Source organism: Homarus americanus, unplaced genomic scaffold (assembly GCF_018991925.1).
Source record: "Homarus americanus isolate GMGI-L3 unplaced genomic scaffold, GMGI_Hamer_2.0 scaffold32583, whole genome shotgun sequence".
Taxonomy (NCBI): Eukaryota; Metazoa; Arthropoda; class Malacostraca; order Decapoda; family Nephropidae; genus Homarus; species Homarus americanus.
The window spans coordinates 36,504,137-36,518,097 of record NW_024713129.1 but is presented as its reverse complement, the minus strand read 5'-3'; the positions used below and the strand labels follow the sequence as shown (position 1 = coordinate 36,518,097).

Genomic DNA, 13,961 nt, shown 5'->3' with positions numbered 1-13,961 from the left:
CGGGCTACCACTTTCTTCTTGCGGAAAGTATCAGTTTTGTTCCAAGACTGGAGGTTGTTCTGCCAGTCAGTTAAAGCAGCACGCCTATTATCGACGAGTACGTTGATTTCCGCGTTAATTTCATCAAACCAGTCCTGGGGGTATTTTTATTCGATCTGGCCGAGGGTCTCCCTGCAGGTTTTTGTCATGACGCTGTCGAGAATACCCCATTAGGCAATGGGATTTGTGTTGTTTTTGTCGGGTTATTAGCCCATGTTCGAGCTGCTCTCTGAAAGCATGTGCTACCGCTGGATCCTCCAGATGCTTAGTGTTAAAACCTCTTCACCTCTTCTGGAGGCTTGCTGCTTTCGCCGTTTTGGGGCGGCATGAGGTGAAAGTTGTTAGAGCCACGCATTACTCGGGTGATGAGGACATCTCGACGATCTCTCTCTGACAATGATGTAATCAATGAGATGTCAGTGTTTGGATCGTGAGTGTTGTCACGAACCCTTGAACTTGTTGGCTTGCCTAAACAAGGTATTGGTGATAGTGAGGTTGTGTGCAGCACAATTCTTGAAGAGGAGTTGGCTATTGGGATTACACTTGCGTACTCCATTTTTCCCTATGGTTCCCTGCCATATGTCATTATCTCTGCCAACTCTGGCATTGAAGTCACCTAGACGCACAACCCTATCTTCACTGGGATAGAGGTTAGCACTGTGTCAAGGTCGACATAAAAGGCCTCCTTGATATCATCCTCTGCATTCAGTGTTGGGGCGTATGCACTGATGAAGAAGGCATGACGTTGGTAATTGAGCGGGACTCGGAGCATTCATGAGGAGCTCGTTATTCCCTACAGGCATTTCCGTTAGCCTATTGTCATGTGCCCATAACCCCATAGCAACAAGCATGTCGTGTGGTATCTGTTTACGCCTCCACTCCACACAAGCTATTAATGACTTGTTATTTTTACTATTATCTTATTGTTGTTCTTAGTTACTTAGGTTAATTGTTATCTATGTATGTCATTAATATGCATCATTTGTGTTACTCTGTTAAGTCAAACCAAGAGTAGTATTAATTAGTTATAAGACTATTTGGCAACTGTCCTGAGTCACGTGATCTAAGATGCTCCTCACTCATATGCTGGGTGGGCAGAGACTCTTTCTCTAGTAACCGTTGGTATAGGCTATAGGTAGGACGTGTCCACACCGACCCAGTACAGACGTGCTTTGTTCAGTCATCTACAATACCCTAGTGGTATCTGGTAATTAGTGGCACGTTAACTTAGGTCTAGGAAGGGATCCTGGTGTTAAGGAATCTCCTATTTGGTAGGAAATAACCAGTTGGTTGTGATTGCTGTGTATATATTGTGATGTCTGTGTTTAATATAGTTAATGTTAAGTAGTATTCATTTGATTTAACTCCTTAACGGTATATTTTCACCCTTCCGGCATCACTCTTATTTTAATATACAATCACTTATTCCCTTAAATTCCAGGGTTGCTAGACAGTATTTCCTTAAGAACATAAATTGAATTATTTAATTATCTTCCCATTTGTGACTCACTCCTACTTATTCTTATTTATTCAAGTACATTCAGTTGAGTCGGTTTTTGTGGGGATAATTATTGCCGTGTTCCCTGTTTGTTCCTTTATTTGATGATAACTTGGGGTAGGTTTCACTCCCCAGGTATAAAGGATATTGGGATCACGACAAGTGGGGGCCTTGGTCTGGGAGTTAGCCATTGTTGTGCCATATTAAGTGTTGTTCACTCGCCAGGTGTTGTTTCATAGCTAAGTATTTTTGGATGCAAGTTGCTGTGTTCACAGTGTTCATTTAATTATATTGCTCCTGTTTTATTACTTAAGCTACTGGTGAGTTAACCCTTATCCTTGTGTACCACGTGTTTGGTTAATCCCTTGCTGTGTTTCACAGTTGATTGCATTTTAATATTATTGATTAGCTAGCTAGTTAGCTTAGCTACCACGGTTACAATTTTTTAATGCTACGATTTTGGGTTCAACATGTTTGACCTGGAAAGCTTTTTGGCTTCACCTTCAGCCGAAAGACTGAAGGGGCTTACTAAGGCAGAGTGGCAATCCCTTGCTCATTATTATGATTTAGAAGGCCGCTCTTCCATGAATAAGGCTAGGTTAGAAGAGGCTGTCCTCAACCACCTTGTTGACAGTGAAATCATAGCCCAACCGTCGGGAAATTCAGGGGAAATTGTTACACCAAGTAATTTGGCCTTACAAGTTGAACTCAAAAGGCTCGAGGTGGAGCTGGAAACTCTCAAACAACGAGGTTTGTCTCAAGGTAGTGATACTTCAACATTTAGTATAGACATAGGTCTCAACAGTGTTCTTAAATTTAATGAGGAAGAACCAGACAAGTTCTTCTCTCTTTTTGAGAAAATTGCCCGACTTAACAAGTGGCCCGCTTCTCAATGGTCTCGACTTATTTATAGATCTTTCACTGGTAAGGCATTAGATGTGTTTTCTGCCCTCTCTGAGGATCAATGTCGAGACTATGCCCTTTGTTAAGTCCGCGGTTTTGAATAGTTATAAACTTGTTCCTGAAGCCTACCGGCAACAGTTCCGTAACTGCCGAAAGACTGACAAACAAACATTTGTGGAGTTCTTCAGGCAGAAACAGGTCCTTTGTCGGAGGTGGATTGAAAGTGAGTCTGCCCATGTAGAACATGGCAAGCTTGTTGAACTAATCCTGCTTGAGGATGTTAGAAAATGTATCCCAGGCGACATTCGAGCACACCTGGATCAGAGAGGTATCCGTACCCTGGCTGATGCTGGTCCAGTGGCTGACCATTATTCCTTAACTAATAGAAATATAAATTCCAGGTCTTATGCTCCCATGTCCCAGTCCTTCACTTCCTTCAAGCAGCCTACACCAACATCTACACCGGGGTCCCTGCCTCTTGCCATACCGACCCGACCCTCAGGTTCTGCACCATCTACCCCAGGTGAGCCCATGGTCCATGGGACAGGTGGATCTACCCTTACTGGTGAGAGAAACTTTGGTTGTAGGTACTGTAAGAAGCCAGGACATGTCATCAGCGACTGTCTCACGTTAAAGAAAAGAAATTCCTCTCACCAAGGATCCCCCTCTCTTTTGGTCAGGGTGGCCGAGCAATCGGAGAAATTATTGGAGCCCTGTGTCACTGCCCTCAGTCAGACTGTTGCCCTGGATGCTTCCCCCTCTCCTATGATATCAACCATTGAACCATTTTGTTCCCCTGGTTCCTTAGCTCTGGATCAATTCAGTCAACCCACTTCTGTTAAACTCTTGAGAGACACAGGCTCACCCTTATCTCTTGTTACAAAAGAAGCTGCTCCATTCCTGGATTCATGCTATGGTAGCTGGGTGCTTGTGAACGGTTTGACCGGTGGATCGCGTATTCCCCTTTGCCAAGTGTACCTGCGGTCATCCATAAAGTCAGGCTATGTCACGTTAGGAGTAGTAGATAGCTTACCTGTAGAAGGGTCTCTCTATTGATAGGAAATGACCTCGTTGGGGACATGATGTTCCCTAATGTTATGGTCTCATCTTGTCCCACTGCCAAGAATAATACTATGCAGTTAGAAGTAGACTTTCCAGGGTTGTTCCATGCGTGTGCTGTGACCCGTAGCATGAGCCGCAGTACAGAGGTAGAAGAGACTAGTGAAGTCGATGGAGTTTCCCTCCAGGACTGTGAGAAGCCCGAGGATAATCTTATCCAGCCGGACCATACTGATCTTGGTCACAGTGAACTTTTGAGGACTCCCCACAACCAGATAATCTCCAGATTAGTTCTGATGGAGATAGGAACCCAAATATCACTAGTTTTGGTTCCTCTCCCATCACTAGGAGTAAATTTATTGAGCTACAAGCTGGGGATCCTGAGCTAGTTGGTTTTCTCAATAGGTCAGTTACTGAGTCAGAAGCTGAGCAAGAATCAAATTGCTACTACACTAGGTCTGGGGTATTAATGCGGAAGTTCCGTCCCTCCAATTCTCATGCCAATCACCCTTGGTTAGTTCATCATCAAGTTGTTATTCCCAAACCTTTGCGGCAGGACGTACTTAGTATCGCTCATGAATGGGGTGGGTGGTCATTTAGGAGTTAGAAAGACCTATGCAAAAATTTTATCCCAGTTCTTTTGGCCTAGGATGAAGAAAGACGTCAGCTCTTACTGTCGCACTTGCCATGATTGTCAGGTAGCGGGGAAACCGAACCCCAGTGTCAAACCATTCCCTCTGCAGCCTATCCCAGTCATTGACGAGCCCTTTAGTAAGGTGGTCATAGATTGTGTCGGTCCCTTACCTAAGACCCCTCGTGGTCATCAGTTCTTGCTAACCATTATTGATTGTGCAACCCGTTATCCTGAAGCCATTCCCTTGCGCCGCATCACAGCGAAGAATGTTATCAAAGCCTTAATCCACTTCTTCACTCAAGTAGGCCTTCCTACAGTGGTGCAGTCAAATCAAGGCTCCAATTTTACTTCCCGGTTGTTTAATCAGGTAATGCAAACCCTGGGAGTCCGGCAGTCGAGGTCTTCGGCCTATTACCCTCAGTCACAGGGGGTGGTAGAGAGGTTTCACCAAACACTAAAACTCATGTTGCGCACCTTCTGTCTGGAGACTGGGAAGGATTGGGACGAGGGAGTTGACCTGCTTTTGTTTGCTCTTCGGGACAGTAAACGAGAATCGCTAGGATTCTCGCCCTTCCAGCTCGTCTATGGACATGAGGCGCGAGGGCCTCTTAAGGTGTTAAAAGAGTGTTGGTTGAGTGACCAGAGGGCGACGCTCTTAGCTTCATATGTGGTCCAATTCAAGGAGAAGTTGCGTCTGGCTGTAGAACTTGCCCAGTCCAACTTAAGGTGTGCTCAGGTGAGAATGAAACTACATTTTGATAAGGCCCATCAGGCAAAACCTAGAGAATTCCAAGTGGGGGAGCAGGTGTTGGCCTTCCTGCCCTTACATGATCACCCTTTTAAATCTAAATACAGTGGTCCATATGAAGTACTAGAAAAACAGGGGGCCTTGAATTATGTAATTAGCACCCCTGAACGGCGTAAGAAAAAACGCCTTATCCATGTCAATCTTTTAAAGTCGTATCATGTTCGTGACGAAACCCTGGGAAAAGCAGTTGCTTGTGTTGATCAAGCCTTGCCAACCTGTATTATTGTGCCAGAGTGTAGGGATGATAAAGATCAGTGTTTTTCTGAAATAATGAATGAGTCTAGTGTAAAAGTGGAAAACTCGACTATCTTGCAGGACCCCAATGCTAAGTTGTGCCATCTCTCTAGTGACCAAGCCAATAATATAAAGTCTCTATTACAGGAGTATCTTATTATAGTTGGTGATCACCCACACTCCTGTTCGGTGCTGGAGCATGACGTTGAGACCAGGGGAGCCAAGCCAATCAGACAGCGTCCCTACCATCTCAATGCCTTCAAGCGGGAGTGTGTGCGAGCCGAGTTGCAGCGTCTTCAAGAGCTGGGCTTCGTGGAGCCCAGCATCAGTCCATGGGCACCCCCTGATGTTCTAGTTCCATAGCCGAATGGGTCGATGCGGCTGTGTGTGGATTATCGCAAGGTGAATGCTGTCACTGAACCAGACGGTTATCCCTTGCCACGCATCGACGACGTGATCGACGATCTTGGACAGGCAAGGTACGTGACCAAGTTGGATCTCCTCCAGGGCTACTACCAGATAAGACTGACTGAACGCTCCAGGGCCATCTCTGCTTTTGTCACTCCTGAGGGGTTGTACCAATTCATAGTCCTTCCGTTTGGTATGCGGAACGCCCCTGCATCCTTTCAACTCTTCATGAATTACATCACGTCTGGTCTGGAAGGTGTCCGCTGTTACCTAGACGACCTCATCGTCTTCAGCAGTTCCTGGGAAGATCACATGAGTCGTCTACAAGCCCTCTTCTCCGTACTGGCTGCAAGCAAGCTGATGGTGAACCTCATCAAAAGTGAGTTCGGCCATGCCCACGTCACTTTCTTGGGGCACGTGGTCGGACAAGGGGAAGTCCAGCCTATAGCAGCCAAAATTGAAGCAATTCAACAGTATCCAGTGCCAGACGATAAGAAGAGTGTGATGAGGTTGCTGGGTATGGCGGGGTACTACCGCCGTTTTTGCCCAAACTTCTCCTCCGTTGTCTCTCCCATGACTGACCTGTTGAGTGGCAAGAAAACCTTCAAGTGGACTATGGCTTGCCAGGAATCTTTTGAGAATATAAAATCCCTGCTGGCAAATGCTCCTGTACTACTTGCCACGAACTCCAGAAACAGTTTACTCTCCATGTCGACGCCAGTGAAACTGGCGCCGGTGCTGTGCTTCTGCAAGAGGGTGAGAGTGATCAAGTGCTTCATCCACTGTGTTATTTTTCTAGAAAATTTAACAAATATCAAAACAACTATGCCACCATTGAAAAGGAGGCTTTATCACTGATCATGGCACTAGAAAACTTCAAAGTATATGTTGGCAGCACTGTTTATCCCGTTCTGGTGTTCACCAATCATAACCCACTTACTTTTGTTGACAAGGATGAAACACACCAACCAAAGACTTTTGAGGTGGGCTCTATCACTTCAGCCCTATAACTTGAAAACTTCTCATATCCGCGGAAAAGAGAACGTGTTGGCTGATGCACTTTCTCGAGTCTGATTATCTAGAAACTATGTCTGTGTGTGAATTATTTCTTTGTTTTATTGTCATTGAGTACCTTGTGTTTATATTATGAATTATTTTGCTTCATATTGATTTAAACTGAGTGTGTTAGTTATTACTTTCACCTTGTAGCTGTATATCCATTTTCACTTCCAGTTAGTTGTAAGCTCACTTTTTGGGGGGAGGTGTCATGTGCCCATAACCCTATAGCAACAAGCATGTCGTGTGGTATCTGTTTACGCCTCCACTCCACACAAGCTATTAATAACTTGTTATTTTTACTATTATCTTATTGTTGTTCTTAGTTACTTCGGTTAATTGTATATCTATGTATGTCATTAATATGCAACATTTGTGTTACTCTGTTAAGTCAAACCAAGAGTAGTATTAATTAGTTATAAGACTATTTGGCAACTGTCCTGAGTCACGTGATCTAAGATGCTCCTCACTCATATGCTGGGTGGGCAGAGACTCCCTCTCTAGTAACCGTTGGTATACGCTATAGGTAGGACGTGTCCACACCGACTCAGTACAGACATGCTTTGTTCAGTCATCTACAATACCCTAGTGGTATCTGGTAATTAGTGGTACGTTAACTTAGGCCTAGGAAGGGATTCTAGTGTTAAGGAATCTCCTATTTGGTAGGAAATAACCAGTTGGTTGTGATTGCTGTGTATATATTGCGATGTCTGTGTTTAATATAGTTAATGTTAAGTAGTATTCATTTGATTTAACTCCTTAACGGTATATTTTCACCCTTTTGGCATCACTCGTATTTTAATATACAATCTCTTATTCCCTTAAATTCCATGGTTACTAGACAGTATTCCCTTAAGAACATAAATTGAATTATTTAATTATCTTCCCATTTGTGACTCACTTACTCCAACTTATTCTTATTTATTCAAGTACATTCAGTTGAGTCGGTTTTTGTGGGGATAATTATTGCCGTGTTCCCTGTTTGTTCCTTTATTTGATGATAACTTCGGGTAGGTTTCACTCCCCTGGTACAAAGAATATTGGGATCACGACACCTATATAAAATGCACTGGCGGACGGCAAAGCCAACTCCATAAACGCGGTTTCTCACAGCAGTAGGCTTAACTTTCCCTACCCCCGTTCTGTGAGCCGACCCTAGTCTGGGAGCCGGGACTCACTAAGGGCAGTTTTTCTTTCAGGACTTTCATATGTGCCCGTATCCAGAAGGGTCTTGGCATTCCATGCAGCGACCAGAAGAGGTTGCATAGTTTATGTTTGTTTTGATCTTTAATTAAATAATTATGATTGTGTTTTCAGCTGGATAAGGATGACCTTACTGGGTGTGGTTGCCCAGTCAAGTTGGTTCTGTAGGCAGGCTATGTTTAGGGCACCTTTTCTAGTTCCTCCCCATGTGGGGTGAGCAGAGTGGCTCCTCGAAAGGGCTGCTCAGTCACACAGACAGGACTGGATTGCATTACTGCCTAAATCACATTGTATAAACAACCAACTTATCTATGCCACCTATGTGCAGAGACTCCCGGCAGTCATCTCTGCCTGTCCCCGTCGACACTCGTCCATTGCCATAGGACTTTTAGGGGTATAGGGGTTTTGATGATGATGAGAAGTATGATGAACTGGATGATGGCTGTGCGTGAGTTGATATAAGTGGTGGGTCAGGAGCCCAAGCTGCTACCAAGCATCTTGGCTATCCCTTTTCCTGATCCAGAGGTGCAAGTGTTGCATCGACTAGGAAGAGGGAGAGTTGCAATGGACTGCCGATAGCCCAGTTTGTTGGGTTTCGCCTTTGTATCCTGTCCACCAAGCATTGCCTTCATCCACCGGTGTAGTCGTTGAGTTCCCATGAAGGTCACCTCTTCCACCTATACCGCTGTTGGGGTCTTACTGGAGCTCTGTAAGCATGTCTACCTGTTGAGGGGCTCCACCGCAGATTTTTCGTTTGGGGGTTTACTCCCGTAGCCTTGTACATACCAAGGTTAGTCCGCAAGGCAGCGGGGCAGTGGTTGGTAGGCGCTAGGACGTGTTCACTTGCCAGTGGGCGTATGCACTGTCCCTCTGGGGCCCACTGCTGCTCCGAGATCCCCTGCTGGTCTAGCCTGGGCCCACGAAGCACCTAGGTACCGTGTGTTGCCACGAGGAGGCACAGCAGGAGTCTTGATTGTGAAGAGGCTTTGTACTGGCAAGGGAGGACTTGTGAAAGTTGCTTCTCTGTTTGCCAGCGGCGCTAGCTGAAAGCGAGAGGATGCAAGCAGTGCTTGCACCTTAGCACTAACATAATACTGCTACAGACACACTACACCACCCTGAGTTCACAAGTTGGTATATAAACACACACACACACATATACACACACACACAAGCGCGCGAAGGTATGTAGTTTGTTCTGTTTTTTATCTAAACTGAATCAGATTGATACACAGCCTGTCACTTCGCTGTCACAACCAAAACTTTGTTACAAATCTCACCTCAGAATGGATTTAAGTTGAACATAACTATTTTTATTGTTCGCTAATGAGTCTAAGTTAATTTTTCCACGTGTAGGGTTTTGTGTGCTCTAAGAAGCGGGTACTGACTGAAGAGAAGGGCCAGCACCTCTTCTTCTACAAGGACAGAGTCGTCGATTATAACATGACCATTGACACCCTGAATTGCACGTACCAAGGCATAGGGGTTGTTGGTCGGAAAACCGAGTGAGTACAAATTTCGGAGTATTACTGTAACTTTAACCATTTAGGAAAAATAATTCAAAATAATTTGTTTTATAGATAAGTGCCAAATATATTGTGCTTCATTTTCTTCATATCTTGATGAAGGTTTGAGAGATTTGTTCAATAGCCTATTATCAATTGTTATAATTGATACGACTAGCTGCGTGAATCGCCACACCATAAAAAATATATTTAATAAACAGTTAGGACCTCTAGTGAAGCATCATATAAAAGTTGAATCAGTATCGTAAAAATGATGAAAGGAGACAACAAAATAGGGCTATTAATATAAAAGGCAAACAAAAGGATTAGCATTGCAAATTTAACTGTTTCAGTGTGACAGCAATCTTTATATCACGTCATCTTCAGGGCATCACTTTTCCACTGATTGTACTGTACATCTCATCTCTGCTTATAAAATGACAGCTACAATAGGTAGTAAGTAGTAGGCAGCTATCAAACAGGGAGGCATTACTGCCTGGGAAGATACTGTATGCAAAATGTGTTGTCTCGTAAAAGATCCTGCTGCCATATGGCATCACAAACACTTTGACCAAGTCCCAGGTTGCCATCTGACTTTCTGCCTCGGTTACACACAATTGCTGGGTCTCAATTGTTTCTCTTACTATTGACAACACAACATAGATACTGTATATCGTTTCTCACTCTTGATTATTATTATTATTATTATTATTATTATTATTATTATTATTATTATTAATATTATTATTATTATTATTATTATTATTATTATTATTATTATTATTATTATTATTATTATTATTATTAATATTATTATTATTATTATTATTATTATTATTATTATTATTATTATTATTATTATTATTATTATTATTATTATTATTATTATTATTATCATTATTATTATTATTATTATTATAATTATTATTATTATCATTATTATTATTATTATTACATTTTCGCCCCTAGGCCCTGATGTTAGTCAGTAAGCGGGTGGGCTAATCCCGAAAAAAAGAACAAAAAAAAAACAGGTTAGTTGAACCAAAAGCTTAAAACAGCCTTATAATGTCTGAACACTGTTGTTGTTATAATGTTATTACTGCTCTTTTGGTTTTTGTCTTCTGAGCACAGAACCACGTATTCATTTTCCTTTTAAGAGTGTGCAAAGCTTGAAGGCAGATTGTAATTGATTGTTCTTATTTTGAAGCAAAAGGACCTCCAGTTCCAAACTGATTTGTCCAAATGAAGCAGGTTAGTGAGTTCTTCAGTTTTGAAAATTATAGATGTTAAAGTGAAATGGCTCTTCCATGAATTGAAAGGCGACACAAAAACTATGAAAATCCAAAAATTTGTTCATTTATGACACTACAGATCCAACCACTGCACAGAGCATTGCCTGTCAACGTGACTACCTTCCACATACCTTTGCTTGGTTTCAAGTGCGACAAATAGCTTTAGTTTTGCCTATAATTCTCGCAAATAATACATATAATCACAAAATAAGTTATATTTTCCTTTAGGGTATCTGTTAAATTCATTCAAATGAGCAGTAATATGAGTCAGAATGCCAGGCTTCATCATCAATCATAGAGTAAGTTGGTAACAAGTATACCTTTTATACCTTTGATTTGCTAAAAAACTCGTCATCAGTGTGTCACTTGTGGCGAGTGGCAAACGTATTAGACAAGTCTACATTATAGCGTCCAACCTACGACCAGCGTTGGAGGGGGAGGGGGGGGGGAGGTTGGCTACGGCAGTGGTCCTAGGGCAACATGGAACTTGGTAGGTGTAGTGAGCCTTCATTGTCAATTTATTTGATATAAAGCCGATCGAGAGAGACGTAACCGATGGAAGGAAAATGCCACAAGAGGCCTCGAAAGGAAAACAGCGTCTCCGACATAGACAATATGTCCCCAGCAATCCACCCCGTGCCAGAACCACCCACCTTCGCAATTCCGACTGTGATGCCAGTGCAAGATTTCCAAAGAAACCGAATTCAACCAGGCATACGAGGTAGTGGCAGCACTGGAACCAAAATACAAGAACATCAAGTTCAGTGTGAAGACCAATCTAGCTGGAGTCCTGATACTTTTCCCCCAAGACCACAACACAGCCAAGATCCTCAGTGAGGTCACCAACCTCAACGGGAAGACGGTCAAGATAATAACATTCTACCCAGAGGAGAAAACAACCAGAATGGTCCTACAGTACTACGATATCCTCTGGAACTACTTGTAGAAGTCATCATAAAACATCCAAAAGTGACCAAGGCAGAGCGTTGTGTTACGAGTCAGGACAAAGCACAGACAAGGCAAGTGCTAGTAGATGTCAAGGGGACAGTCCTTGATGAGGTAGACCTAGGCAACTGGGGGATTTACAATTTGCGTCCTTTTGTCCCAGAGCCACTACGATGCTACAAATGTCAGAAATTCGGACATCACCAATTCAGGTGCCACAGAAAAGTGAGATGTGGCATCTACAGCCTAAGCCACAAGACATAGTATTAAAAAATACAAGGAAGGAACCATCACGACAGCGAAGTGCCCAAATTGTGGAAAGAAACATCGCGCTTGGAGCACATCATGCGCAGAGAGGAGAGAGCGGATGAAAGTTGCAATGGCAAAAATTCAACCACAAACACAAGAGAAGCACCTCAGAGCACATTCGTGTGGGATCAACAGCAACAGAAAACAGTCAACCCAACACCCACCCCGCCCCAACTGTCAGAAGATTCCTTCCCTGCACTTCCCCCACCAGGCTACAGGACAAAATTGAAGACACCAGGACAAAATCAGTCCATGCAAGAAACCATGACAAATCAGTGAACTCCACAACCGCAGCTCCAGAGCTGTATAGCAGTAAAAGCACAGAACACTCCAGTAGTGGTGGAGAACACCATATTGCCTGGGACACTACAACCCCCTCAGGCGACCACCCAACTGAATACACCCCAGCCTGCCAATCTATAAGCGGGATTCAAAGAAAAACAAATAAAACAAATGATCACCATTATGATAGTGACTGTTTCTACTAAAACAAAGAAACAAGATACCAGCACCGAAAATATGATAACTGCAGTAATGACACAGCTCACAGGAAGACCAGACCTCCCAAACTCCACAACTACAAGTGGAACAGATGACGTCCTAGAGTCAGATATCAAACAAGAAGAACTTGCCATCCGAGAGATCACTCAAAACCGTGAAACCTCAAGCACCTTGCAACAGATCACAAAGAACAGAACAACAAGCACAGACCGTCAGCAAACACACGATCACAGGCAAGAGCGACAGCACTCTGAAGAGAGCAGAAAAATCTCCCGAGATACCTCCAAAAACAACTAGAAGCCGGTGAACTACTGACACAAGCAACACAGGAACTTGTTCTCATTGCTGGGGACTTTAATGCCCACCATCCAACGATCAATCCGACCACAACAATGAACCAGGATGGTAACCACCGAGTGGAACTGCTGTCAGATGTTCCAGAAATAACGCTCATTAATACTGGGGAACCAACACACATACTGGGAGGAACATTGGACCTCAAATTCATCTCCACTGAGCTCGTTCTAGTAGCTCAGTGGTAAGTAAATGATGAACTGACCAGTAACCACTTTGCAACGACAACTACTTTAAGAACATAAGAGAATAAGGAGTCTGCAATAGGCCCGTTGACCTGTGCATGGCAGCTCCTGTCGAGAGTTACTACCACTCTCTATCTCTAGCCTCCATTTAAAACTTTCAAGCGTTCCAGCACTTACTACAAAGTTGTTAAGCTTGTTCCACTCGTCCACCACCCTATTTGTGAACCACTTCCTTCCTATCTCCCTCCTAAACCTAAACTTATCCAACATAAATCCGTTGCTTCGAGTCCTATCCTGCTTGGATATTATAATAACTTTATATATATCTCCTTTATTTATTTATTTCACCCACTTAAATACTTCTATCATATCTCCCCGCACTCTTCGTCTTTCTAAGGAATGCAAGTTTAGTTTCTTTAACCTATCTTGATATGGAAGGTTTCCAAGTCCCGGAGTCCCTCTTACCCCACGTCAGCCACCCAAATGGAATACCAAGAAAGCAACACGCAGCAGAGGAAGCAATATCAAAAACAAACCCTGCAAATTGACACCACAAAGACTACTGGTCCTACAATGACGAGGTCAGAGAACAGAATCACAGAATCAACACATTCAGAAGACATCTCTGACAGTGCTCTTCCCTTGAGGGAGGGAAACTCTTAAGAGCTGCTGTCCAACATGCTCGTCAAGTCACAAAAAATATTTATACAATAATGGTGGACAATAAAAATCTTCTATTTTGGTGCAAATAGAAACCCTCAAGCCTCTTCTTATAGGAAAAACAAAAAATGAACTAAAAAGATAAACTGTAATATCGTATTTTAGTATGTTGATATACAAAACATTTTTTTTCATTATTCTATGAAAAATCAAGTCTAGCAAGTATTATTACATTTATTATTAATTTTTTTATACAATTGGGAAATAGTGACTACTATATCCGGGTTGAGTGTGTTACGGTGTAGCCCAGTGTATGTGGCCAGTTGTCTAATTTCTCTTGGTTAGGCTAACATACATATGTACACTTG

At 43.0% G+C, this 13,961-nt stretch overlaps 1 protein-coding gene across 2 annotated transcripts in view; it reads left to right on the top strand.

Annotated features, from left to right (window-relative positions):
• The window catches only part of LOC121869958, a 113,041-nt gene that overhangs the window by 44,703 nt on the left and 54,377 nt on the right, over positions 1 to 13,961 (top strand). For both annotated transcript variants that reach the window (XM_042371580.1, XM_042371570.1), the window contains exon 4: positions 9,199 to 9,347. In XM_042371580.1, coding sequence (XP_042227514.1) covers positions 9,199 to 9,347 — 149 coding nt within the window. The remainder of the gene's footprint in view (positions 1 to 9,198; positions 9,348 to 13,961) is intronic.